The sequence below is a fragment of the Plectropomus leopardus genome, chromosome 21, assembly GCF_008729295.1.
Source record: "Plectropomus leopardus isolate mb chromosome 21, YSFRI_Pleo_2.0, whole genome shotgun sequence".
Taxonomy (NCBI): domain Eukaryota; kingdom Metazoa; phylum Chordata; class Actinopteri; order Perciformes; family Serranidae; genus Plectropomus; species Plectropomus leopardus.
The window spans coordinates 20,068,428-20,092,149 of record NC_056483.1 but is presented as its reverse complement, the minus strand read 5'-3'; the positions used below and the strand labels follow the sequence as shown (position 1 = coordinate 20,092,149).

Here is a 23,722-nt window from a genome sequence, read left to right as displayed (position 1 = left end):
ATACAGCATGTGAACAATACAAACTGGGTTTTTTCTTTTCTTTTTTTTTTTTTTTTTAATCATGAGACAAACGTGTCTGGCTAAAGTAATGATAGCACCATTCTTCAGTTAGTGTGTTTAACCCCTCGTTTAATAGGCTCCTATCATGAGGGAGTCAGTAACAAAGTGCATTCAAGCTGCATTGTCCAGATAGCACTTCTTCAGTGAACAATCCACAGTGACGTTTGGAGGTGATAAGCGAGGCAAGGTGTTAGCTGGAGCAAAGCAATGATGATTGGGTTTTTTTTGGTATGCTGGCAGACATTTGATATATTTTACCACCTCCTCTGCCATCGACGTGAACGTGTTCGATGTGAAAATGTTGACCAGTCAAACTCACAGCAGAGATATGATGAAAGTATGAAAGATTAGCTGAGATAGAGCTCATCAAGTCAGATGTTTTTTTTTCTTTTTTACATTTTTTTGTGTTACCTTTCAATTCATTCGTCCTTCGGCGGTTTTCGTAAAGTGGGCGTTTTTTTTTTGATGACAGATGGCTTGAATGCACATTGAAATCACCGTGACAGCACACAAATCTTACTCGTCTGAGCAAAAGTGATCTCAAATGAAAAAACCGTAACACTGCACCTTCCACAAAACAGTCAGAAGATTGTATTTACACACACAAACGAACCCGTGAAAAAAGGGATACTGCAGCTTTTTTCCTTTTTACTTTCTTTAAAAAGGGCAATAAAATATATTAAAACTTATTTACAGTGTGTGGTTTTTGGACAGAAAAGAACAAAAAAAAACCCCAAAGCGCTGTGATAGACTGTTCTCCTGTTCTGCAGGTATTTATAAGATAATGTGCCCCTGTTTCCTGTTGTTATAACTTAAGCAGAGTACAGTAAAAAACACCCAGATCAACAGAGGCGGCCAACCGAAATGTACTAAAGGCACTGTCAGAACCATACATTGCCACGAATGGGACCGTCACTTTAGAGTGACAGAGGTCAAAGGGGGTAAGGGTACATGTTTCAGGGTCATGGGTTATGGGCACACCCTGTATATGCCACTCCACTGGCAAATCTACAGTTTTTGCCGGATATGGTTCATTTAGGATTCTGATACGTCTCTTTAAAAACTTGAAAATAAACAACAGCCTTCATGAACTCATAATAATAATAATAATTAAAAAAACAAACATTTCTTTCCCAGAAAACGATAAATACTTTAAACATTATTAATAAATTGGTCTCAACACCAGCATCCGATTGTAAAAATGAATGAAAATCAAAATAGAAAATTAAAATATCATCTAAATCATCTGTACATATTTTTTTCTGTATTTTATTTGTACACAGTGTCCCCTACTGGTAGGTTCTTTTTACTGCAGCTCCTGAGAAAAGCGTGGATCAGTCCAGACCTCCCATTGGTTCCTGAACCTGTCCCTCATCCAGCGAGTCGAGGGCGTTGGCAGTCCTTTGAGCCTGCCTACTCGTGGATATACGGGAGGATATGACTACAGCCAGTTTTGTGTGGCGCTCTGCGAGCTCTGCACGTCATACAGTCACACCGAAAGCACCCAGTCTGAGCTCACGCTTCTGAGTATGAGCTCTGTACATTGAGTTTGTCCTTCTTTAGCTTCACACCGTCCACTAGTTCAAAGTTATAGTTCTCCAGGGCCGATAAGTTCCTGTCCGACATGCCTCCGTGTGAGCAGGCGCAGTACAAGACCACGCCGCAGATGGCGCCCAGGAACACCCCCAGGGCGGACATGGCGATGATAGTTATAAGGATGGGGTCAAGCGTCTTCAGCATGTTGCCTGCTCCGCTTATCTGATTGGTCTCCACAAAGTCTGGGTATTCGGTGATTTCCTCAACTGGACGGTAAACAGAAAAGGAGAACGATATGTGGGTTACAACCGGCGTGGGACCTAGAAAATCTGGCACCGCCAGGCCCCCAACCCCAAATATTGGTATTTTTATTGATATCATCTTTTATATTTGTTATATTTTTTACAAACAAGAACAAGAGCTAACGAGAAATCAACAAAACTATACAACTTAGCAACAAACAATAACATAAAAAATAAGTAAATAGCAAATTTGCAGATTTTGTCTTCTTGTTTTTGGACTGTGCCCTAGATAGCTTTTGCCTTTTCAACTCCACCATTTACCGTTATGGTAGATGTTTTGCAATGACAAATGAACTAAACTAAACTAAACTAAACAAAGATAAACTAGAAAATAAAATAAAATAAAAAATTATCAGGGGGATTTGTCGGCCCCTGACTACATCCTAGGTGGCTGCCTATGTTGCCTATTGGAAGATAAACCATTGAGTGCAACCAACTGGCAACCTCCAAGACTTAAAAAATGAAGCCAAATACAGAAGAGCCTAAAACTACAATATCTCAAATGGTCACTTGAGACTGGCTCCCTGGCTCCCCATGTTAAAATGTTCAACTTTACAGCAAAAATAAACATGTTTACCGTCGGGTACAAAAAAAGGTTTTGGTCTCTAAAGGTAATTTTGGCAATTTTGACATTTTTTTTCTTATTTTTTTTAATATCTCACTTTTTTTACATTTTATTAATGATTACAGTTATGCAGAATTACTGGCAGGCCACTTTAAGTGACATGCTGCCGACAGCATCCTTGGTTTCTCAGTTAGATCCACCCCTTATTCCTCCATAATGCCAGCCATTTGCCCAAATATGGTCTCTTCTGGCTCCGAAGAACACAAGACGGCAACTGATAAAATACTGAAGTCGAGGTTTAAAAATGGGAGTCCACAAATCAATGGGTAGCTACTTCCATTATCCTTACTGTCTATGGGTACAACTATGATGAATCTGAAGGAGCTCAACCGGCTATAAAAAAGACAACGCTTAATACACCATCTATGAGAGATAACTTACGGATTTCATTGAGGCGATCCTCTGGTAGCATCGGTTCAGTGGGTACGTCAGGATCTGTAGAGACAGAAATTCTAATTAAATCTAATGTCAGAAGAAAACTGTTTAGCCACATTTCAGATCAAGACGTGAATGCCGGCTTTGTAACTATGACCACTAAAAGCCTCACCTTTGCAGTCCGTCATGCTGAGTCCATTGAGAACCTTAATGTCATCCACAGCAATGTCTCCCCAGCTCTTTCTCTCCACCAGACCTTCGATCACCACCTTGAAAAAAAAAGCACAGTGACTTTTTGGCAACCTTTTCTTGAATGCCACAATGGAAAGAGCACGGGTGTGGTGGTAAAAGCTCAAACAAGTCAGACAATTTTGATTTACCTGATAGGGTTTATTGGTGCGGGGCACAAGGACACGACCTTCCCTCCAGCGGTTGCCTTGGTGACCGCTGACGGTCCACAGCAGGATGTCGGCTGGTCCGTCAACTGTCTGTTTGCGCTGTTTGATATGCAGCGTGCCGATGTGCGACCCGAACATGTGGTACCAAAAGGACACACATAGGTCTGAATCTGGCGCGCTGACCACGGGGCTGACCAGACGAGCCACCTCGGTCTCTTGGGGACTTGCGGCTAAAGTGTAGATGAAGTTCCCTGATCCACCTGTTGGATAAAAAAAAAAACTTGTATTACTGACTGACAAAAAGGCTAAAAGGAAACCTTCGGCATCAAGACATCAGCCTAATTAGGCGGTACCCTCAAAGGGCCTCACCTGTGTGGTCCATGTTAGGTCCTGTGTTTAGGGTCGGGGTACCGCTAGACTGGATCTGCCACCTAGAGCCAGTGTCCTCTGATGTCCAGCTGCAGAAGGACGGGTCATTGGCCCAGCCGAAGTCACAGGCAAACCACAGAAAAGCTGTTGAAGAAAGGTCACATGTAAGGAAATCTCATTTCATCATCCTCCTTATTACAAACGGGTAAATCGCCGAGAGCTCTGGGCTTTCACCGAACAATGACCTGAGGGGCTGTCATGACATGACTGCAGGCTACACTTTGGGGCTTCATTCACCCATCCTGATCAGCTACAAGCACTAGAGGGCAGCAAAGAACTATGGGATGTAAGCTTAGAGTCCCATAGCTGGGGAAGACCAGAGCTCAGGAGGGAGAAACAGACTGGGACAGTTACAGCTCTAACATGAGAAAAAGAGTGAGCCGACGGCATAGACCTCATGTAGACCTTATATCTCAGCGCCAGTTCATGATCTCTTTTAATGAACATAACAGGGTATATAAAGGAGGTATAGAGGTATATAGAGGAGATACAGAGGGACACTGAGACCAGCACAAAGACAGGGACAGGGGAAAAGGAAGACGGGGTCTGGACATGGTGTCCAGTTGAGAAAGCAACATTCATAGCAACCCGCAGAGAGCTCGGGATTTTAATGAGAGCAGGGACTTGAGGTTTGAAGACAGCTATGGTAACGGTGCCGGGGCCCCATTCCAACAATGCAATCCCTCACGGACACACGCCGCGCCGAAGGAGCCTCAGAAGAGGCAAGAAAATGTGTGGGAGCTCAAGCTTTTTCAAATTGGATAAAGAAAGACTTCCAAAGGAACACAAGGGAGCGAGATGTTTGGGAATGTTCGCCACGGCCTCAAACTCAAGCATGAGATGCCTTTGGAGATACAGTGAGGCGGCTCTCCAAAACGACAGAATACATGTGCCAATATTCCCTTTAATAATGGGAAGGTTTTAACTAGCTTCTGCAGGCAACGACTCTATTTACCCATTAAGCACAAAGGATGGAATTCCCATGTGGAACCGCATTTCAGACGCCAAGCCATGTTTTTTTTTTTTTGTCGAGACGTCCCATTCCCAATTAAAATGACTTTGGTTTTTTCTTTTTTTTCCATTCTTGGGCGGCTTTGACTAAAGCGACCATCAAGCTCTGGATAAGATGAGCAGCCACATGACTCACTTGGCCATTTGATGAAAAGGAAAAAGAGACTTTTTTTTTCTTTTGCCGAACACCAACAGAAACTACGTCCTTCGAGATTAGAGAGCACGGCACGCGCACACCCAAACAGACGCATGCAAACACACACGGCTGATTAGCATGCATGGTTTCAGAGTCTTGAAATGAAAAGTCAGACAGATAAGTGTTTGCCCACAGAAAAGTAGTTATGTTCATACACATGCAAATATGCAAACACCTGCACCTCGACTCTCATCTATTATCAGAGCCGGCGCCCCGGCAGACTGCAGACAGAGCCAGCTGATAGAGTGAAGGGGGCTGGGTGGAGCCTGTGGCCCATTAGCCAAGGTCAGACTGGGGCACAGCCTCTCAGCTGGCTGCTGCCTCATCAACCCGCTATAGGAGACGGCACTATATGCGTGCACGCATCTGTGCATGTGACCTCGAAGCACACCCAATTTCCTGTGGTCGTTTGCATTGTGCTTCCTTGTTTTCTGTGTTGTGTGTTTTTGTGTGTGTCAGTGTCGGCCCAGTGATTAGTGATTATGCTGAGAAGGCAGCAACAGAGCACCAGTGCTAATCATCAGCTAGGCCCCGCATCACGCCGCCTCCCTCACCCTGTCAGCAGGAGCCTCTCAGGGCCATATCATCAGCTTTAATAACAGACACACATCAGAGGGGAGAGGCGCCTAGAGCTGGCAATCATTAGCTGAGGTACGCTTCTTGATAAATCTATGGAAATTAATTCGCAAAAGGGCTTGAGCAGTTTAATATTTACTTTGTGTTTTAACATTCTGGCATTTAATTTTTAAAGGGAAAACATATTTTTCTTCTTACTTGAGGTGCTGTTTATCAGTATAGATTGTGTGAGTGTTGGAGATTTAGGTTATGGAGGTGTCTGCCTTCTCTCTAATATAATTGAACTAGATGGCAATCGGCTTGTGGTGCCAAAAACAAATACATTTGAAAAACTAAAGAGCAATGTCTCTTTTCAGAAATTTGAACCTGGTTACTCTGGATAATCTGCAGACCTTGTTGCGAGCAGTTTCATGTAGGAACTATTTTCTTGCTACTGATCTACATCTTTCAACCATATCATTGTGCAGAAGGAAGTGTACACCTACTCATGGAGGCAAGGTTTGTGCTTGTGACAGTGCATTACTAGCTAGTTTAGTGGTGCTAGGTAAGCTGACAGCAGATGTAAGCACTAGTTGGCTACTACGGCTTGGTACACACTGCTTCCAGCAGAGAATGGACCAGCTCTATGGATAACAGACTTTCCACACTGTAGTTCCACTGTACAATAATTAAATGTAGTGCAGAGTCCTCACTTTTTTTTCATTTTGTATTATTTATCCACTTATATTATTATTTTTTTTTTTTCCACAGACGTGCTCTACACGACCAAGTCAATCAGCGCACATTATCAGCCTGAAACTGGCCCAAACCACTTTTTCGGGACCCGTCGGGCTTGGGTTGCGATTGAGAGCTCCAGTCATAATTTTTGGAAAGAGACATTGCTGTTGAGGTTTTCAAATTAATTTGGCGCTTTGAAGCACCACAAGCTGAGTGCCATCTGGTTACATTATATTAGAGGGAAGCCAGACATCTCTATGACTGATATCTCCAACACTCTGCAACTCACACCAAAACAATCTGGGCTAATAAATAGCACCACAGGCAAGAGGAAAAACGTGTATTTTTTATTTAGGGCGAACTGTCTTTTAAAAGATGTCACATTCAGCCCTTAATAAGAAATTTAAATATTAGTAATTTTTTGCTCACCTGGTATTGTATCCACCTCGGCAGTAGTAGTCTCTGGCATCGTGGTACCACCTGTCACAAAACATTAGCATGGTTAGCTAAGCCTGGCAAGTTTCCTTTTAAATTATTGTACTCATGCACTTAATGTATCCATGCTAGCTAAATCTTGCTAATCAACACATGCCTCGTCTTTCTGTTCATTCTTATAAGTCCCCTATCTCTGTATATCTACCACAGCGCACTTATGTAACACTTCCAAAACACGTGACTGAGACGGCGCCATGCTCATCATTGGAGACTGCTGGTTAATGGGGAGTGCAGGCAGCAGTGCAGGCTCAGAGAGTTACTGGGTTAGTGGGAAATGAGGTCAAGAGGAGTGAGTGGAAAAGACGGTGCAGGAAGACGAGGCAGGTGGGAGATGAAAGGACAGAGAGAGGCAGTTGGTTAGAAGCAGGTGCACGTGTGGATGTGCACATTTGACGATCTCTGGAGCAAGTGTCACAATCCTCTAATGTGAGTTTGCGGAGGTAAAAGGGGATATAGGCTGAGGTGGGGAGGTGAGAGCTACAGGTGCAGATAATTAGAGCTGTGCATGCACGCATGCTTGCAAGTGTGCACAGCAGGTATCAGCCGCAGCATTGAGTCAAACTATAGGAGAGAGAGGTGAAGCTGGGAAAGTGGAGCAGGGAGAGTGCGAGCCATGGCAGACGGGAGAGCAAGAGGGGGGCAAAGGGGGTTTGGTTGCAGTCTCATGAGGGCGATGTTAGCACCTGTCACGTCGTAGTCATCACCTGTGCCGCTGTGGCAGCTCGCCTGGTCGTCGTCGCACTCGTCGGACGGAGTAGTGCTCGGGACTACTGTGGTGGGCGGGAGTGTCGGAGCTGTGAAGGTGGAGAAGAAGAGAGACAGCAGACCACACACATTACATTAGATTTCTAATTAAACTTTAAATTTGACTTTTTTGTATAAAATGTTGCAACTTTATTTTATCCTGTTAGGTAATTGTGCAATAAGGTAAAAAGGTAATAAGCATTTAAATTCTTGAGTTGTGGCCAAAAACATGTTTTGTGAGGTCACAATGGCCTTGACCCAAATTTTAATGAGTTCAATTTTAAGAAAATTCCTTTAAGGCCTTCTTGAGGCATTGGGTACACTGGAATTAGATGGACATATTGATCTTGACTTTTGAACACCAAAATTTAATCAATTCATCCTTGAGTCCAGGTGGACGTTTATACCAAATTTGAGGAAATTTCCTCAAGGCTAAAGGCCTTTTTGAGATATAATGTACAATACAATTAGATTAAAGCAAGGTCACAGTGACCTTGACCTTTGGCCAAAAAAATCTGATAATATTGTCCTTTAGTCCAAGTGGACGTTTGTATCAAATTTGAAGAAAATCCTTCAAGACGTTGCTGAGATATCACGTTTCAAAGAATGGGGCAGAGGGACAACCCGCAAATGTAATGTTTTGGCCAGAGCTATCACCGGCGCGAAGTAAAAATTTGAAACAAACATAATTTCTGTGTTTTCCCATAATGTTCAGAAAAAGTATTCTGATGTGGATTGTTATTTTTTGCAGAGTATCACATTCCTGTTGTTGGGTCCGATCACTGTTGAAGCATGTTCTTCCTTTAAATGATGCACAAAGCTTCAGAAGGAAAATGCTGCATGCTTTGAATCACATTGCATTCATTTGGTGGAATATTTTTGTCCAGAGAGACTTAGAATAAATCCATTTAAACATGATGGGGACAAAAGACGGAAACTGGGCGCGAATATCTCTCTGGCTTACAAGCAAGCGCTCTCTGTGCCACAAAGGTCCCTTTTTTTTTTTTTTAGAGACGTACTAGCGTTGGGTGTAGATGTAGTCTAAAAGGGTGGGTTTCCAGCCTGCTTCCTAGCTTAAATAGAAAAAAGAAAAACACTGAAATATGTATTCAGGGGCTCAGCATGCTCTGCCCACACTTACACACTGGGCTTCAATCTAGGCCTGAGCTATTAGCATCCCTCCTTTTATCATGCTGTGGAGGTGTGGGTGTATAAATAGAGTCGAAGCTGCAGCAGGGCTCGGGCGGCTGGAACTCAAAGATGCAGAAGCAGGGCTGTGGATTGGCTATAGGCAGGGCCCCTGGTTGCCATAGTGGCCTATCATTATGGCCGTGGCCACACTTGGATGTGGGCATGCTCCTAGATCTGCTCCACGCTCCGCTGCTGCACAGCCGTTCCGCGGTGTGTGTGTTTGTGTGTGTTTACACTGACTGAGTGATGAACGGGGAAGAGGAGAGAGGTGGAGAGAGAGGCATAGGGGGAAACTGCCTGAAAAATGTATGTGCACAATATCGGTGTGAGTGTGTGAGCCGCTGCTCTCACTCTCTCCCTCAGCTGGATGAAATATGAGGCAGATCAGCCCCTGTCAGATTCAGGGTGGGGAAGGTCAGGGATGGGGTCAGCGCTGCGTCAGGGGAGCCTCTCACAGAAATGAGGATTTAGCCCTCCTGCTATGGCCACACACACACAAACACACACACACTAGCACAAGCACCTGTGTATGTGTCTGATTGTGTATACATGCTCATAACCACATATTTGGCAGGGTGATTGCGGTCGCCGCGTGTGTGTGTATGCGTCTGTGTGAGTATGTGTGTGCTTGGCATTAACACCAAAAACAAGCATTATCATCTGACTAAAGCTCCCGGTGGGAGTCCATGAGGCTTACAACGGAATGGGCCTCCCAGAAATCCAATATGTAAATCCACTTAGGGCGAGTGCGCTACACACTCTTATATCGCTGAGCTGTTTCTGTGCTACATCAGCTCTGAGAGAGACAAGAGATAAAGAGCAGAGGGGAAAAAAAATAGGGGTAATTTTAAAGATAGGGAAACGTGTGCGGCCCTTTGAAAGAAGAAAGATGTGTACGGGGCTGGGAAGATGTGGGCCAGGCTGCAATAATCCGACTGGGCCAGGTGGGCTTTCATCTGATCCCCTCTAGAAATGGTGAGCTATGGGGGCAGCTTTGATGTAACAGGGAGACAAGACAACTGTCCCATGTAGGGATAAAGACAGGAGCTGGACAGCTGTAGACTGAGCACAGGGAGCACCCACATCTTTAAATAACCCCGAATTTTGGCAAAGATGTGAAGCTACTCACAGCCGTGTCATGAGCTTGGATGACAGACGGCTTACCTATGCGTGCGTCAAGACATGTCAGATGTGAACACGTGTAAAGCGCGGTCTGTGAATGAAGGCTCAGAGAGGTTGTTATCACGAGTAGAACATTAACATTCTGTCTAAGAAAACGCCAGGAGTGAAAATTTCATTGCCACGGTTCAAAGCATTAGCACAGCTGGAAATGTCATCAGCATGGGAGAAAAGGTTTCACTCTGGGTAGTAACTTTACTGCCACGGGTAGAAGTGTCCTTACTGCTGGTGGAGAGATCAGCACCACAGGTAGAAATGCCACTGCTATAGGCAGAAATTATACTGCCTTCTATGTGTATTTTGCTCCAAATCTTAAAGGAATACTTCACCCACAAAATGATCATTTATTTATCAGTCACTCACCTCATGTTATTTTGAATTTCTAAATAATTTTTTTTGTTTTTCATGCATGCCTCCACAAGAATCCAAAAATTGAGAAAATTCTTGATGAATTGCAGTAAATGGGGTCCACGTTTGACAACAGCAAAACTATGACAAAACATCTGTTTACAAACTCTTACAAAAGTTGTGCAGCGTTATTCCCCATTTGTTCATTTAGCAATAACTGATTAGATTAGTTCACAAATAATAACAGCAGTTGATGGTCTGTTACCTAGCCAGCTTTTCTTCGGATTCTTTGGTCATCATAAAGACGTGAGAGAAGCAAAGTCGTCTTCACAAATTCAAGGTAACATTAAGTGAGTAATTGACTATTTTCTAATTTATATTCCTTTAAATGGTACTTCAGATTGAGCACAGACAACATGACAGACAGAGTTAATAGAAGCTCCAGTTTACCTTCAATCTCGCAGCCCAGGAGCTCAAGTCTCAGGCCCATGCCAGCAGGAGTGGCCCTCTCTGGGTAGATCCTGATGAACCGGGTCAGCAGGGGCTCCACCGTCCTCAGCTCGGGAGTGTCGTAGTTGCTATTCCCTTCAAATATCTGGCAGGGAAAAGGAGAAAATGTGGAAGGACAGAGACAGAGAGAGTGAGTCAAAAAAGGCAATATAGGTGATAATGTGACTGCTGGGAGTTTGATACAGCTCTTCAAAAGCAGATAACCCGAGGCAGACTCATCCCTGCCTCCTGAAAACCAGAAGCGGGGTGGACGGGTGGCGTGTGCCGGGTATGTGGTGAGAAAGAACAGAAGATGACCAGATCTCTCTCATCTGGCTGACATCTAAAGCATGGCTTAGGCAAGTGAAGGCAGGGGAGGGGGGCAGTGGCAAACACACACCTCTGTCAAAGGCAACTTTCCTTCAACTCTGCCTCACATCGTCCTCGAGTGGAGGAATAAACGAGGGAAAAGAGAGGGATGCAAGAGCAGCAGCTAAGGAGGAGGTAGAGGATTGATGGAAGTGGATTAATGGGTGTGATCACGTGAGAGAGCCTGGTGCACCTTAGATGCTGGGAACCTCTCAGGCGAGGGGAGAGAGGCGGCTAACTAGGACAAGAGGGGGGATATGGATCCTCCTTACTCCCTTCATAAATCAACCATCAGCCCATCTGGATCAGATTTATGCCCTGTCAGGGACGCTTGTAATTGGGGACTAGCTGTTGCAGCTCCTCTTGGAGGTGTATGTGATTGTGTGTGTGCTCATATATATATATATATATATATATATATCTATACATTATTTGTGTGGAAGCAAGTGTATGCATTGAGCAAAGTGTCGGCGTGTGTCTTCGGTGCCAGCAGTGCTTTGAATCTAGTATAAATAAGCATCTCAAGTCTCACACATTCCCTTCCCCTTCCTCCCTGCCTCGTCTCCCCCCCCCTCGACACCCTTCACCCCTCCTTCCTCTCTGGAGAGGTTTCACTATCCATTCAAAGGGCTGAACGGTGCGTGTCGCACAGAATACAAAGCAGGAAGGGAGGACTGGGAAAAGGCTCTGAGAGACTTGAGATGCTTATCCTAATGCGATTCAAAGCACTGCTGAAATTGACTCACAACGACTCCTGAATGACTCACAACTGCCAGGCGCAACGCTCGGGTGAAAATTGACTAAATGCGTCATAATCGCAATCGATGCTCTGATGTATCTGGGAGACATTTTTAGAAGCGTGTATTCAAATCATTTTTCACTGTGCGGAAGGTAAAAACTATCTTTTGGTGAGTGTTTGAAATCAAACCAATTCCAAGACATTTCCTTGAGAGGACGCTGCCTCAACATAAAGACAGCATTTGGTAAAGTAATGCTTCTGATTTGTTAGGAAAACTGAACAAATATCCTGGCAACAGAAGCAGGCTGTTCTCATGCACTGTTTTTATGTTTTCCTGTGAAAAGTAATACACCAAAATTGAGCCATATCCTTTGCAATCATGAGCCATAATTGGTGTATAATGCACGTTCTTGAGCAGGATGCAATCATGTGGCCAATGCCCTGATGGGAGTGAAGAATAAAGATGAAAGCGATCCTGTCAGGAGGCAGGTTGGAGTGGTGGATGGGTCGAAAAATAAAGGACGTACTCCAGGACTTTGCCCGGGAGACCGGTGATCAGAACTGTGTCAACTTTCAGTGAACTTTGAGTCATAACCCTAACCCTAAACCCTTTAAGGTACGTTGTCACCGTGTTTCTTTTCCTAAACTTAACATCAGCAACTGTTCTTAGACCCAACAACTGCAACTTTATGTTAAATATGTAACGCTACTCATGGAGTGCTAATATGTAGGATATCTTACGAACCACTGTATCCTGTATTCCCAGGTTAAGTGGTTGTCTTTAAAGGGTTTAAGACTTTTTTAAATTAGCACTATCATATTTACAAAGCAGTTCTTGGCCTATTTCCAGCATATTTATATGTCTACATTAGGCAAAAAATATATAAAATGGCTATTCACTCCATTCATGGAACTTGTTCTTATTGTCTATACCTGAGGTTCATACAAAGTTTGGCAAAAGAGCCTTTATGTCTGCAGCTCCATATATGTGCAATCTTCTGCAGAAAGACTTAAAGCTGCACTCATTGGTTCCTCTCGGCTGTTTCAAAGTGCTGTTTCAGGGCTTTTGTATCATCTTCAACGTGCCAGTGTCAGGGAGTATCTTGGCGGTTCGGTTCTTTTACTTTTTCTTGTTTTTTCTTGTTTGATATTGCTTGTTTTGTAGCTGAATATTTTAATTTTGTATTTTATGTTCCATGTTGTCTGACTTTTACTTTCAAGATGTTTTTCTGGTTAAATAAATAAAATGAAGATACACTGACAGAAGAGATGCAAAGAGAACCTCTCACCTTTGGCTTGTTCCCACTCGTGTCCAACACCATCCTGTAGTCAGAGCCGTTGTTGCTGTAGCCGAGACGGAACTTCTTCATGAAGACTTTGTTCTCTCGGTGTTTCCCTCCCTGGATGATTAACCCCTTCACCAGCTTCTCCTCACCAAGATCCACCTGTAGCCACTCGCTGGTGAAGGGCTGGGGCTGCGGCAGCAGGGTCCATCCCGTCCTGCTGGTCAGCAGGCGGGCGTTCTCTGGTACCCAGCTCCGGTCCGTGTGCGAGGATGCAGTGATCTGGTTGTCGGTGATCAAACCTGATACCATACCCAGCATGCCCGAGCACGGGTACTCTGAAAGGGAAAGCAAAATGTGCTTAGCTTTTTGATACAAACTAATGAAACCCTGCAGAGATGATGGGCAACAGGAGACTTGATCTATATCCAAAGGCTTGATGTTCAACATCATTTACACTGCCACAAGTCTAGTTTGTTGAGTTTGAGGTTCATATAGGGGCAGCGGGGATGGTGAAAGTCAAAGTGAGGAGGACAATTCCCCAAACTCTTTGTGATGTTGCTGTGATCTCTCCCTCTTTTCTCTTTCTCTCTGTCTGCAGATCTCATGCATACTAATTCCTCTGCCTGAAGCGGTTGTCTCCAGGCAGCCAATTAAAAGCCTCCTCTCTGTTGGTGCTTCCACGTCCTGCATTCTGGGAGTGCTTTTTCTTTTCATCTCCCTCATCCAACCCCTCCTCCCTCTATAGACTCCCATATACCAACACAGAAAAACACATTCTCTTTGTGTTTTATCTACGGCTGCACTCATCTACCTTCTGCTCCACAGCTGTCAACATCTGTGGGACTGTGTCTTTTAACACCTAGTTGTTTCCTGTCCGCATTTTCAAACTTTCTTTTCCTTCTTTTATTCTTCTTCTCTGATCTTACCTGCTCATAACTCTCTGTAGGTTTTAGCATCTTTGGATGCGTTTCTCATTTGTTTCACAAAGGAAACAGCTGTTTTCTGATTTTTCTCATCCTTTTCTCTTGATGACATCCCCCTATATCAAGAGCTAAACAGGGTAACAACCTGTTGCTGCAGCTCGGAAGCATTTGCATGTTTAAATACGAATTTCTTTACTTTCCACAGGTTGTCACATTATTGCAATTGCAAAGTATTCTAGTGGCATGCTTGCTTAGCTTTGCTAGTGTCCCATATAATTAAATGTTATTGATTGTCCTTGGAAAACAAAAACAAAAAAAAAAAATACTTTGAACTAAAGGGACAGTTCACCCAAAATCAAAAACACATATTTTACCTCTTACCTGTAGTGTTATTTTTCAATATAGATTGTTTTGATGTAAACTGCCTAGTGTTGGAGACATCAGCAAAAGAGATGTCCGCCTTCTCTCCAACATAATGCATCTAGATGGCACTTGGATTGTGCCAAAAAATACATTTGAAAAACTCAACAGCAATGTATCTTTCCAGAAATCATGACCTGCTTACTCAAAATAATCCACAGAACTTGTTGTGAGAAGTTTCACATAGGACCAATTTTCTTCTACTGAACTACATCTGCTAACAGTATCACTGCGCAGAAAGAAGAGCACAGTTACTCATGGCAGAATATTGCTCGTGATGGCTTGAAATTTAAGTATTATCACTTCAGCTGTAACATAAGGTAGTTCAGGGGTGCAAGGTGAGCTAGCAGTGGATGTGCACTTCATTCTGTGCTGTGTAGTTCGGTAAAATAGTCCTTACATGAAACTGCTCTTAACAAGGTCTGTAGATTATCTTGAGTGACTGGGTCATGATTTCTGGAAAAAGACATTGCTGTTGAGTTTTTTAAATGTATTTTTGGATGCTCTGAGCACCAGAAGCTGAGTGCAATCTAGTTTCATTATGCTGGAGAGAAGGCAGACATCTCTATGGCCGATATCTCCAACACTCCAAAACAATTTAAATTGACAAATAGCACTACAGGTAAGAGGAAATATATATATTTTGGATTCTGGAATCCCTTTAACCCACCCTCCTTTCACAGGTGGTCCAAATAAAAATAAGGAAAAGGACTATTTTTATTGCTACACTTTCGCATTAATTTGGACATGATGCTTTGGAGGATTTATTACACTAATGGTTAGCCAGACTGTTCTGAAGATAGGCAGCCAGGATTGTTTTTTAGGTTTTAGTTGTATACCGAGGAGTGAATTGTGCCTGGATTCTTTTTTCAAGAGTGTTCCTTTTTAAAATCTCTACAATGACCAAAAAGATGCCATTAGATGCATGTATTATTTGTTCATATTTTTGTAACATTTAGTAGTACTAACAATCTGTAAAATTTTATTGTTCTTGTGTCCCGTGGGTGTAACAGGAGAATATACTGGAGCTCACAAAAGTTTCTCCATGATGTAATTACCACCAGAGTTCTGACACTCAGCAGCTTGCATTAAGAGTAAATCTTCCTCTCTGTCTCTCCTCTCATACTTAATCCCAAGACACTGAGTCAGGGACCTGTGGTAAGCAATAACATATTTACTATCTGGCTCCCACGGAGGGATAAATCCAGGCATTATTACATCTTCTGTGTCTGTGTGAGACAAAGTGCGCACTGTACCGCTGCAGGACTCAAGAGCGTAGCTGCATCTGGGAAAAAAGAAAAAAAAAGCGAGACTTGGGAGAACAAGGCTTCATTCAGACTTGTATTTCTCTTTCTGGCTATCTCCTATGCAGAGCCGTGAGAAGAATCTCTGGTCCTGCATTCTTGAAAATTAGATCTCAAAGAAGAAACGCTGGTGGTGTGGAAGCCTCTCGACTGTTTTTCGGGATTCTTCTACCTTCTTTCTTTCGTCTTCAGCCAAAATCTGCGTGAGAGCGGTCACTGTAGAGCAAAGCTACGGCACAACATCGCCTTTGAAGTGAGAGGATATGAGAGAAAGGTACATGTGTGTCCGCGTCTGATCTGAGTTTAGACACTTGGGTGAAGTCCCCGGGTCATCTGGAGCTCATAATCGACTTCAGCTGCGATCATAGGAGCTTCGGAGACGGCGCACACGCGACGACACACCCAGAGGAACAAACGTGTGTGTGTTTATGGACTGTAGATGATGAAACATGGCGGTGTGGGCCACACTCAGGGTTTGGGTGGAGCATCAGTGGTTCATCAGAGATATTTATACACCGTGGCATATTTACAAACAACAGGGCGGTGGATCTTTTTTATTAATGAGTAGCTGTTTGTATCAACGGGGACACGCGACCATGGTGATTTAGGGGAAAACATCTTGCAGCATTCTGGGGTAAAAGTCCTCTAATCTGTGGAATTATGGTCTTGACATCCAAAGTTTGGAATAGTTTATTATAGCTCACATTTTGGTGCACTGTATAAGATGCAACTACAGCAGGAAAGATGCAACCTCCCAGGAAAAGTGGAGATTCACTAAAAAGTTCAGATTTCTTTCAGCAAGTTTTTTTTTTTTTTCAGCAAGTTCTGGTATCAAAACTTCAGGTAGTGCAGAGTGAGTCACTGAGTTTATGCAGCCCTCGAGAGCCTCGCCGCTTCTCCCTGCGAGCTCGCAGTGAAGCTGGCAGTGACTTCATAGCACCCAGGGGGTGCTGACGTCCTTACGGAGGCCCTGCGGTGACTTCAGCTCTGTGATGTGTTTACGCTCTGTGCAGCGGTCTGGTCGTGCGCCTGAAACACACGCCCCAGCTGTAACCCTGCTGTACCCACAGTGCCCTCTGCTATTACATGAGCTGCCACACATATGTAACGCATAACTCCGTGCACACACAGAACTCTTGAGCACATTTGGCTGGCTGCAACTAATCCTGACCCTCGCTGTAATCCAAGGCTTAATGCTGAACTAACAACGCCGACAACAAACTGCTTTTTTCCCCCTGTCCTTGTAAGATACACAAGTACAGAGGAACAGAACACACTGGCGAGCACTAATTAACAGTCAATACACATGCTCATGAGGCAAAAGAGATGCACACAGATGTGCTAAAACCATATGAAAGTAAGCCACACACACACCAGTCATTAAAACAACATCGACAAAAAGGCAAAGAGATTTACCAAAATCAAAGCTCTGCAATCAGAAGACAGGCTGTGGCTAAAGAGGAGGCAGAGAGCGGCCCGGCAGGAGGGGTGGGACCTTATAGATCCCACCCAGCTCCGGCTCGCTCTGCCTGCCAGCTGTTGGCTCCATTTATATTGAATGAGGTACATCTAAACATGGGGTAACATAAATAGGTAATCCTCCATCATGTGCCACTCCTCTATTATGCAGCAGCTAGCTTTAGCCTGGGAGCAGGACTCTCGCAGAAACAGAGCGTCGTGTCAACACCTGGCAGTGTTTGTGCAGCAGAGGGGCAAAGTGTGAAACAGGAGGAAAGGCAGAAATCCTAAATAGAGTGGCGTCATGAGATTACTGCATTTGAAGCTGTATCTGATTAGAATGTGTTTCAGTGGTAGCTGTGAGCAAAGATAGAGCTGTGTGTGTGTGTGTGTGTGTGTGTGCGTGTGTGTGTGTGTTTGTATGCAGATCAGCAGGGATCTCAGCAGTACCAACCTGATATCTTACATCCATACACTTCGAAGCGCAGCGCGATGCCGTTTTCCCAGGTAACCGGACGGATCCGGACGAAGCGTGTCAGCGTGGGTTTGGGCAACATCGTCTTGGCAACGTCTGTTGGGTTGGTGTTGCCTTGGAAAACCTGCGATAGAGGCAGAAGGTGTGTAAATTATTGACGTGTTGAGTTGAGAGGGTGGAAGTTTGTCTGAGACCTTGGCTGCCGAGAGACATGTTTTTATTATTACACTCCTTTTGGTGCACAAATGGAAGGACTGATGGGATTTCGGATCACTGGATTTGTCCGTCATATGATTTATTGTAAAATATAAAGAAATGATTGATTGATGAAGGCACAGCACATATAGTCAAATCTAAACATTTAAAAATAAAACTGCAGGAGCTGTGTGATTGTGTGTTGAGTAAAAGTACTGACACCTGAAGTAGCGTTTGAAATAACCAAAAGGCCACCTCCATGACTGAAAAATTAAGCCGATGTGGAAGTGTGAAATGACCACGTGAGGCCAGCTCCAAGAATTAGTGAATCCCCATAGACCCCAATGCTGAGGTGCCCAACTTTACAGCAGAAACAAACATGCTTACAGACTGGTACAAAAAAAGATCTTGGTCTCTAGTTTATTACAACATTAATGTTAAAGCTTAAAGTTATGAATAATTAAGTGCGTGGCCTCTTTGAGTGACAGGTTGTTGTTGTTTGTTGACAAGTTGCTACCATGGCAACAAGGTTAGTTAACGTAACCATGGCATAACCTCAGATTCACAGAAAAAAAGGCGTAGCTATACTTGTTGTTACTTCAGTCTGTTTTCAGTTCATTAAAATTAACATTTTGGTCACCAAAAAGTCTTCAGCATTTGATTGTACTAAAAGACCCTCTAATGAGTCGGATGTTTAGTTTTTAAGGTAAGTTAATTTTATTTTAATGGTTTTCAGCTTTTTTTTTTTTTTGGTAATAAAAATTAGTATTAGCATTATCACAGTTAACCTCATCTGCAAAACCGTGTTAACCAAGCTAGCAACTAGCATTAGCATTAGCTTTACTCTCTCATCCACATATGGCGTCCTTTGACTCCAAAAATTCCCACATGGCGAAAATGCCAAACTTGAGGCTTCAAAACAGGAATCCACAAACCACTTAGGTAACATCAGGGTGGCTATGTCCATTATTTCATACACTCTAGGGGCAGTGATTCTCCACTAGTCTTGCCAGGGGGCCACTTTTGCAAAATGGCAGGAGGACAGGGGCCAGTTAATAAACTCATTAATAATTGATATAGAAATGATTAGCCAAGACATTTGTTGGGGGTCTGAGGGACCCTCCAATGGTTCTTTAAAAAAAAAAAAAAGTTCTATTTTGATGCTTTTTTAAAAAGTTGCACTCTGGCAGCTTATTTACGTTAAAAGTACAAAAATAAAATTCACAGTGTGAAAAAAGTCACTGTCATTGTCGATTAGAAAAGGGTTGGCGGTCCACCTGGCACCCTATCTTGCCTCACAAGCTGCGTATCACTGGTCTACGGAAATGACACATTTAAAAGGACAACAGTGCTGCTACGCTGTGTCGCTTTTAAACATGAGACAAATGTCATAAATGTGAGACAGACTGAACTGATTTAACCCGTCATGAAACTGCCCTCACACTTCCTCTTGGACCACATGTAGGAGCACAAAGAGGCTGCAGTCTGTGACTGTGAAACCTGAGGCAGTATGTGTAACTCTGACAAGACCAGATTGGCTCAAGATGTCCTTTTTCCGTCCTCAGATTTGGTGGAGGTTTTTACTGCAGTGTCTTGTTTAAAGGTCAGAGATGCCACTGTTCTCCCTTGGGGTCAGTTGACAGTTTACTAGCGCCATATGAAGAGGCCTGCCACCCAGCAAAACAACTCCCAACAGTCCGTCACAGTTCATTCTGGGTAACTGAATTACACCAGTGACCTCCTGACCTCCTGACCTCCCCAACAGAGTATCTGTGGGGCAGAGAGCAGTCCAGCTGAGAGGAACAGGATGGACAGAAAGGTTCAGCTAATCTAGGATGAACTAAAACAACACCAGGACTGATCCATTAGTCCACACAGCCTGCTCACCCTCTGCAACCCAGTCCCAGAGCAATACCTGTCACCCACGTCACTAAGGGACTGCAACAAAGTCATCCACTCTCTTAAATGTCACACCGCGTCTCCTCTCCACTTGCGAACTATAAAGTGGCTTTTTCCTGCGCTGCGCTAAGATGCCAAACTGCAGGCTCAGCATGTAGCAAATGGTGCCCCTCCGCACAAAAGCACTTTAGAGTCCGGAAAAACACAGGCTGGGCTTACCACGGCACCTTTAAGCCGCCACTTTACAGAAGGGACTGTGTACTTTGGAGAGACCATAAAATAATCAGGCCCGGGGCATGTGTACATAGCAGCACAAACACGCTTGTTTGGATGCTCTGTTGCCACTGAGAACTTTTTTTTTGCGGCCTTTCACACAAAAATGTGGTATTTACATGTCACACGGACACGCACATGCCTCTCTGACACCCACAGCGGAGGGGGTGTTTGCCTCCAGATGGACAAAACCTGGTCTGATCAGCAATCGATGGTTACAGCCTTGTCACGCTCCGGTCAAGCGTGCCCTTCTCTTCTTTTCCCTCTCTCCCGATCCCTCCTCAGCCAGCTGCTCAAACACGACAGCCTCTCCAGTTTCCCTCTGTCCCAATAACTCTTGTTTGTCAAGTCTTTTGTCATCCCTGTTTCTTTTACGGCAAGTTGACGGCTGCCTGAGATAAAACAGAGGTTACATTCCTTACATAATCCTCCCTATGGCTACTGCAGTGCTGCATTAGCACCGCAGCCTGAGCTGAAAATACCATCAGCTCACATAGGCGGTGGGTATATTACCATACAAGTGTGTAATTGTATGTTGGGAGTCAGACTCAAGTACATATAGCTGGGTATTCCCCTTTTGTTGAGCTCAAAAGCAACTTGGAATAGACCACAATTCAAGTCAGCTGGCTGCTTTACCAAGATGGAATATTTCAAGTGCGGTACATGTGCGGCGGTGGCTTTTATGACACTGCCGCTGGTCATGCAGATGCAAAAAAACAAACTATTTTCGTTATCTGGTCTGCTCTGATAGTTTCGTGTAAAGCTAGAGACTATCATCAGAGCTTCAGATGATTTTCCATTTTTTTGACTCCTACCTTTTGTTTGGAGCCTTCTTTCAAAGTGATCCAGTCCTCTCCATTGGAGCTGACGTCCACCTTGTAGGACTTGACAAAGTAAATCTTCCGGGTCTCCTGGGAAATGGCGCCCTGGGTGCCGATGGCTGAGACAAACCGCAAGAACCCGAGGTCCACCTGAGGAGGGCAAAGAGAGAAGAGACACTTTAGGAAAGGCTGCTTAAACCTTTGAAAGCTCAGCAAATTGGCTTGATGTCTTTTAAATACACGAGCAACTTAACAATATATGGGTCAAAAAATGTGCAAGAAATTAGTAGTGTTACAAAAAAATTACCTAATAAGCAAAAAAAAGAAGAAAGACAGAAAAGAAAAAAACAAAAGAAGAAAATGACCTTAAGTGTAAAAAATAAAATAAAAGGATTTTTTTCTTGAAATAAAAGAAAAATTATAAGAATTCTAAATATCATTTTCTGACATTTTTCCGCTTTTTGAAAATATCTAATAATCTTCCCACTGCCAGTTCTTATCTAATTTTCTTGTCAACTTTTACTAATTATTTTTCGCAATTTTCCTGACATTTCTTGCCAAGTTCCTCGTTGCCTTTTTTGCATGTTTTTGAAAGAAATCAAACAAATTTTCTCAGGGGAATTAAATGCTTCTGAATGGCGTCTGAGTGCAGCACTACAAAACTGATGTTGATCTAGGTTCTAAAGGGATAAAATGTTCCACAGGAGCTGAAACAATGATAAGATTTTGGCTTTCAGTGTTCATTGGAATGCTGATTAACTGGAGCAGATACAGCTGTAATATAGAACCTGTTTAAATGCATGAATATTTTTTTGCTAGAAAAGGATTTCAGTGCGTCGTCTGCGTTAATAATGCACTGTCAAGCTGGAGAGTTAAAAATATAACCCCCGCTATTAGAATCACCTCTGGCCATAGTCTGCTACCTGGAATTTAATAAACAGCAATGAAATGATATTCACATTAATGAAAGAGACACAGGATGACAACTTAATTTCCTGAGATGGGAGACAAGAGCTTATTGGATAAAAGTGAATGTTGAATAGAGCGAGGGCTGCGATCACATTATCAAAATTGGCCAGGAGGAAAGAGAGATACAGATTGAATATCAAATATTGTGCCTTTAAAATATGCAGGGCTTTATAAAGTAATCATGAACTGCGGCACATTACTGGAGGACTATTATATTTTCACGAGGAGAAAAGACAGAGGCGAAGGGGTCAGAACGGCACGTGAGCCAGCGTCTGGGTGTATGTCTGTTCTGTCGTTGTCATGTATGTGTTTTCACGTGTGTGTATGTGTGTGTGTGTGTGTGTGTGCTGCTCTCAGAGCTGATGCTGGGCAGAGAAAGCCACTGGTTTGCATCAGACCTGGTGAAGGAGCACAGTGTCTGTCTGCCAGCCATCATGCCTGCTCACAACCGTGACCATCAGTGCCGGGAAAGAGAAAACACAGACAGACACAGTCCTCAATACGTCAACCTGGCTTTTGTTTCTGTGGTAAGAATAGCCTTCAAACTGGCTTTTGATGATATTAAAGGAATACTTCATCCACCAAAGGATCATTTATATATCAATAACCCACAAAGTGTTCGACTGAATTTGTCAAGAAAACGTTGTTTATTCTCACGTGCGTCTGGTGAACAAAGAATCCCAAAACTCTTGACGAATTGAAGTCACAGGGGTCCACCTTTTAAACCTTTGAAACCTGTATTGACATCAATTTTTTTGAGCTGCGTTCAAACACCTTTAACAAGAATTTAAACCTTTGAACCCTGAAGCAAATCGGTTTGATTTCTTTCAAAAATATATATAAATATATTAGTAGATTTAGAAAATTATTTTAAACAAGTTTTGGATTAATTTGTTCACCAGAACAGTGTTTATAGTTATCATAATTAAATATTTAAAATTACTTTACAGAATAGATACAATATTTAAGCATTTTTTCAGGCCATCTCATTATTTATTATTATTATTATTATTATTATTATTATTATTAATAATAATAATAATAATAATAATAATAATAATAATAATAGTAATAATAATCATTTTCTTTTTGTTTGTGCTAATTTTTGACATTTTTATGTTTGATTGTGGTAATATTTTTTTTTTTTTTCAAGATTTTTCTCTGATTTTAGATTCTTTGTTCACTGGTAGCATGACATAATTTTTCTTTAATTTTAAAAAATAAATTTAATGCAACAAGGGGTGAGTAGTTGACATACAAATGGTTATTCTGGGGGTGAAGTATTCCTTTAATGCTTCCTAACTTTAATGGGACTATAAAGGTCTAACTATGAGCCCGGAGGTGAGGTCAGCTATTGTGAGCTCACAAGGAATTTTTCAGCCAGCAGTGATAACAAATCCTCTGACTTTGACCTCTGCTGAGGCTGGTTAACCCTGGCGTACCACCCCTTCATCCATAACAGAAGGAAAGAAAAGCGGGTGTAGTGTGAAACCGAAAGGCTTTCAAAGGACTGCTAACTCCTCAGTGTGTGAAGCAGCAAGATTAATTCTAACAAGCATTAACACTGTCTCTGACAGGCTGAGCTGACGTTAATGAGGAGTAATGGTGTTGCGTGCCTCGAAAACACGGGAGTGATGCAGGAAGCCGGGGCGTCGGTGGAACAGGTTTCCAGATCGCGACGACAGACGAGGCCTTTGATGTTTGACATAAGATGGAATGGCGACCAGAGTCTTGAGTCGATTACCGAGGAGATCTTCGGTACGTGAGGGGGTGTGAAAAAAAAATCCTTGATGTGAGAGCGAGCAGACAGACACAGAAGTGCATGCATATTTTAGAAAATGAAAGCCAGGGTGATCTGCCACCAAAAATCTCCGCAGAGCTCTGGCATGCTAAAACCATACAGTCCGTTAGAGCCAGCCA

General features: G+C 43.1%; 1 protein-coding gene across 2 annotated transcripts in view; it reads right to left on the bottom strand.

The window, feature by feature from the left end:
- Nucleotides 1–303: 303 nt before the first annotated feature.
- The window catches only part of nrp1a (neuropilin 1a), a 79,239-nt gene continuing 55,820 nt past the window's right edge, over nucleotides 304–23,722 (bottom strand). Inside the window, exons 8-18 of one of the 2 annotated variants that reach the window (XM_042510845.1) lie at nucleotides 20,828–20,983; nucleotides 17,625–17,769; nucleotides 13,069–13,400; nucleotides 10,633–10,777; nucleotides 7,404–7,514; nucleotides 6,655–6,705; nucleotides 3,666–3,809; nucleotides 3,279–3,556; nucleotides 3,071–3,167; nucleotides 2,905–2,958; nucleotides 304–1,862 (exon numbers count right to left, since the gene is read on the bottom strand). In XM_042510845.1, the coding sequence (XP_042366779.1) occupies nucleotides 1,576–1,862; nucleotides 2,905–2,958; nucleotides 3,071–3,167; nucleotides 3,279–3,556; nucleotides 3,666–3,809; nucleotides 6,655–6,705; nucleotides 7,404–7,514; nucleotides 10,633–10,777; nucleotides 13,069–13,400; nucleotides 17,625–17,769; nucleotides 20,828–20,983 (1,800 nt within the window). In that variant the 3' untranslated portion in view covers nucleotides 304–1,575. The remainder of the gene's footprint in view (nucleotides 1,863–2,904; nucleotides 2,959–3,070; nucleotides 3,168–3,278; nucleotides 3,557–3,665; nucleotides 3,810–6,654; nucleotides 6,706–7,403; nucleotides 7,515–10,632; nucleotides 10,778–13,068; nucleotides 13,401–17,624; nucleotides 17,770–20,827; nucleotides 20,984–23,722) is intronic. The other variant, XM_042510846.1, reaches the window with a different exon arrangement.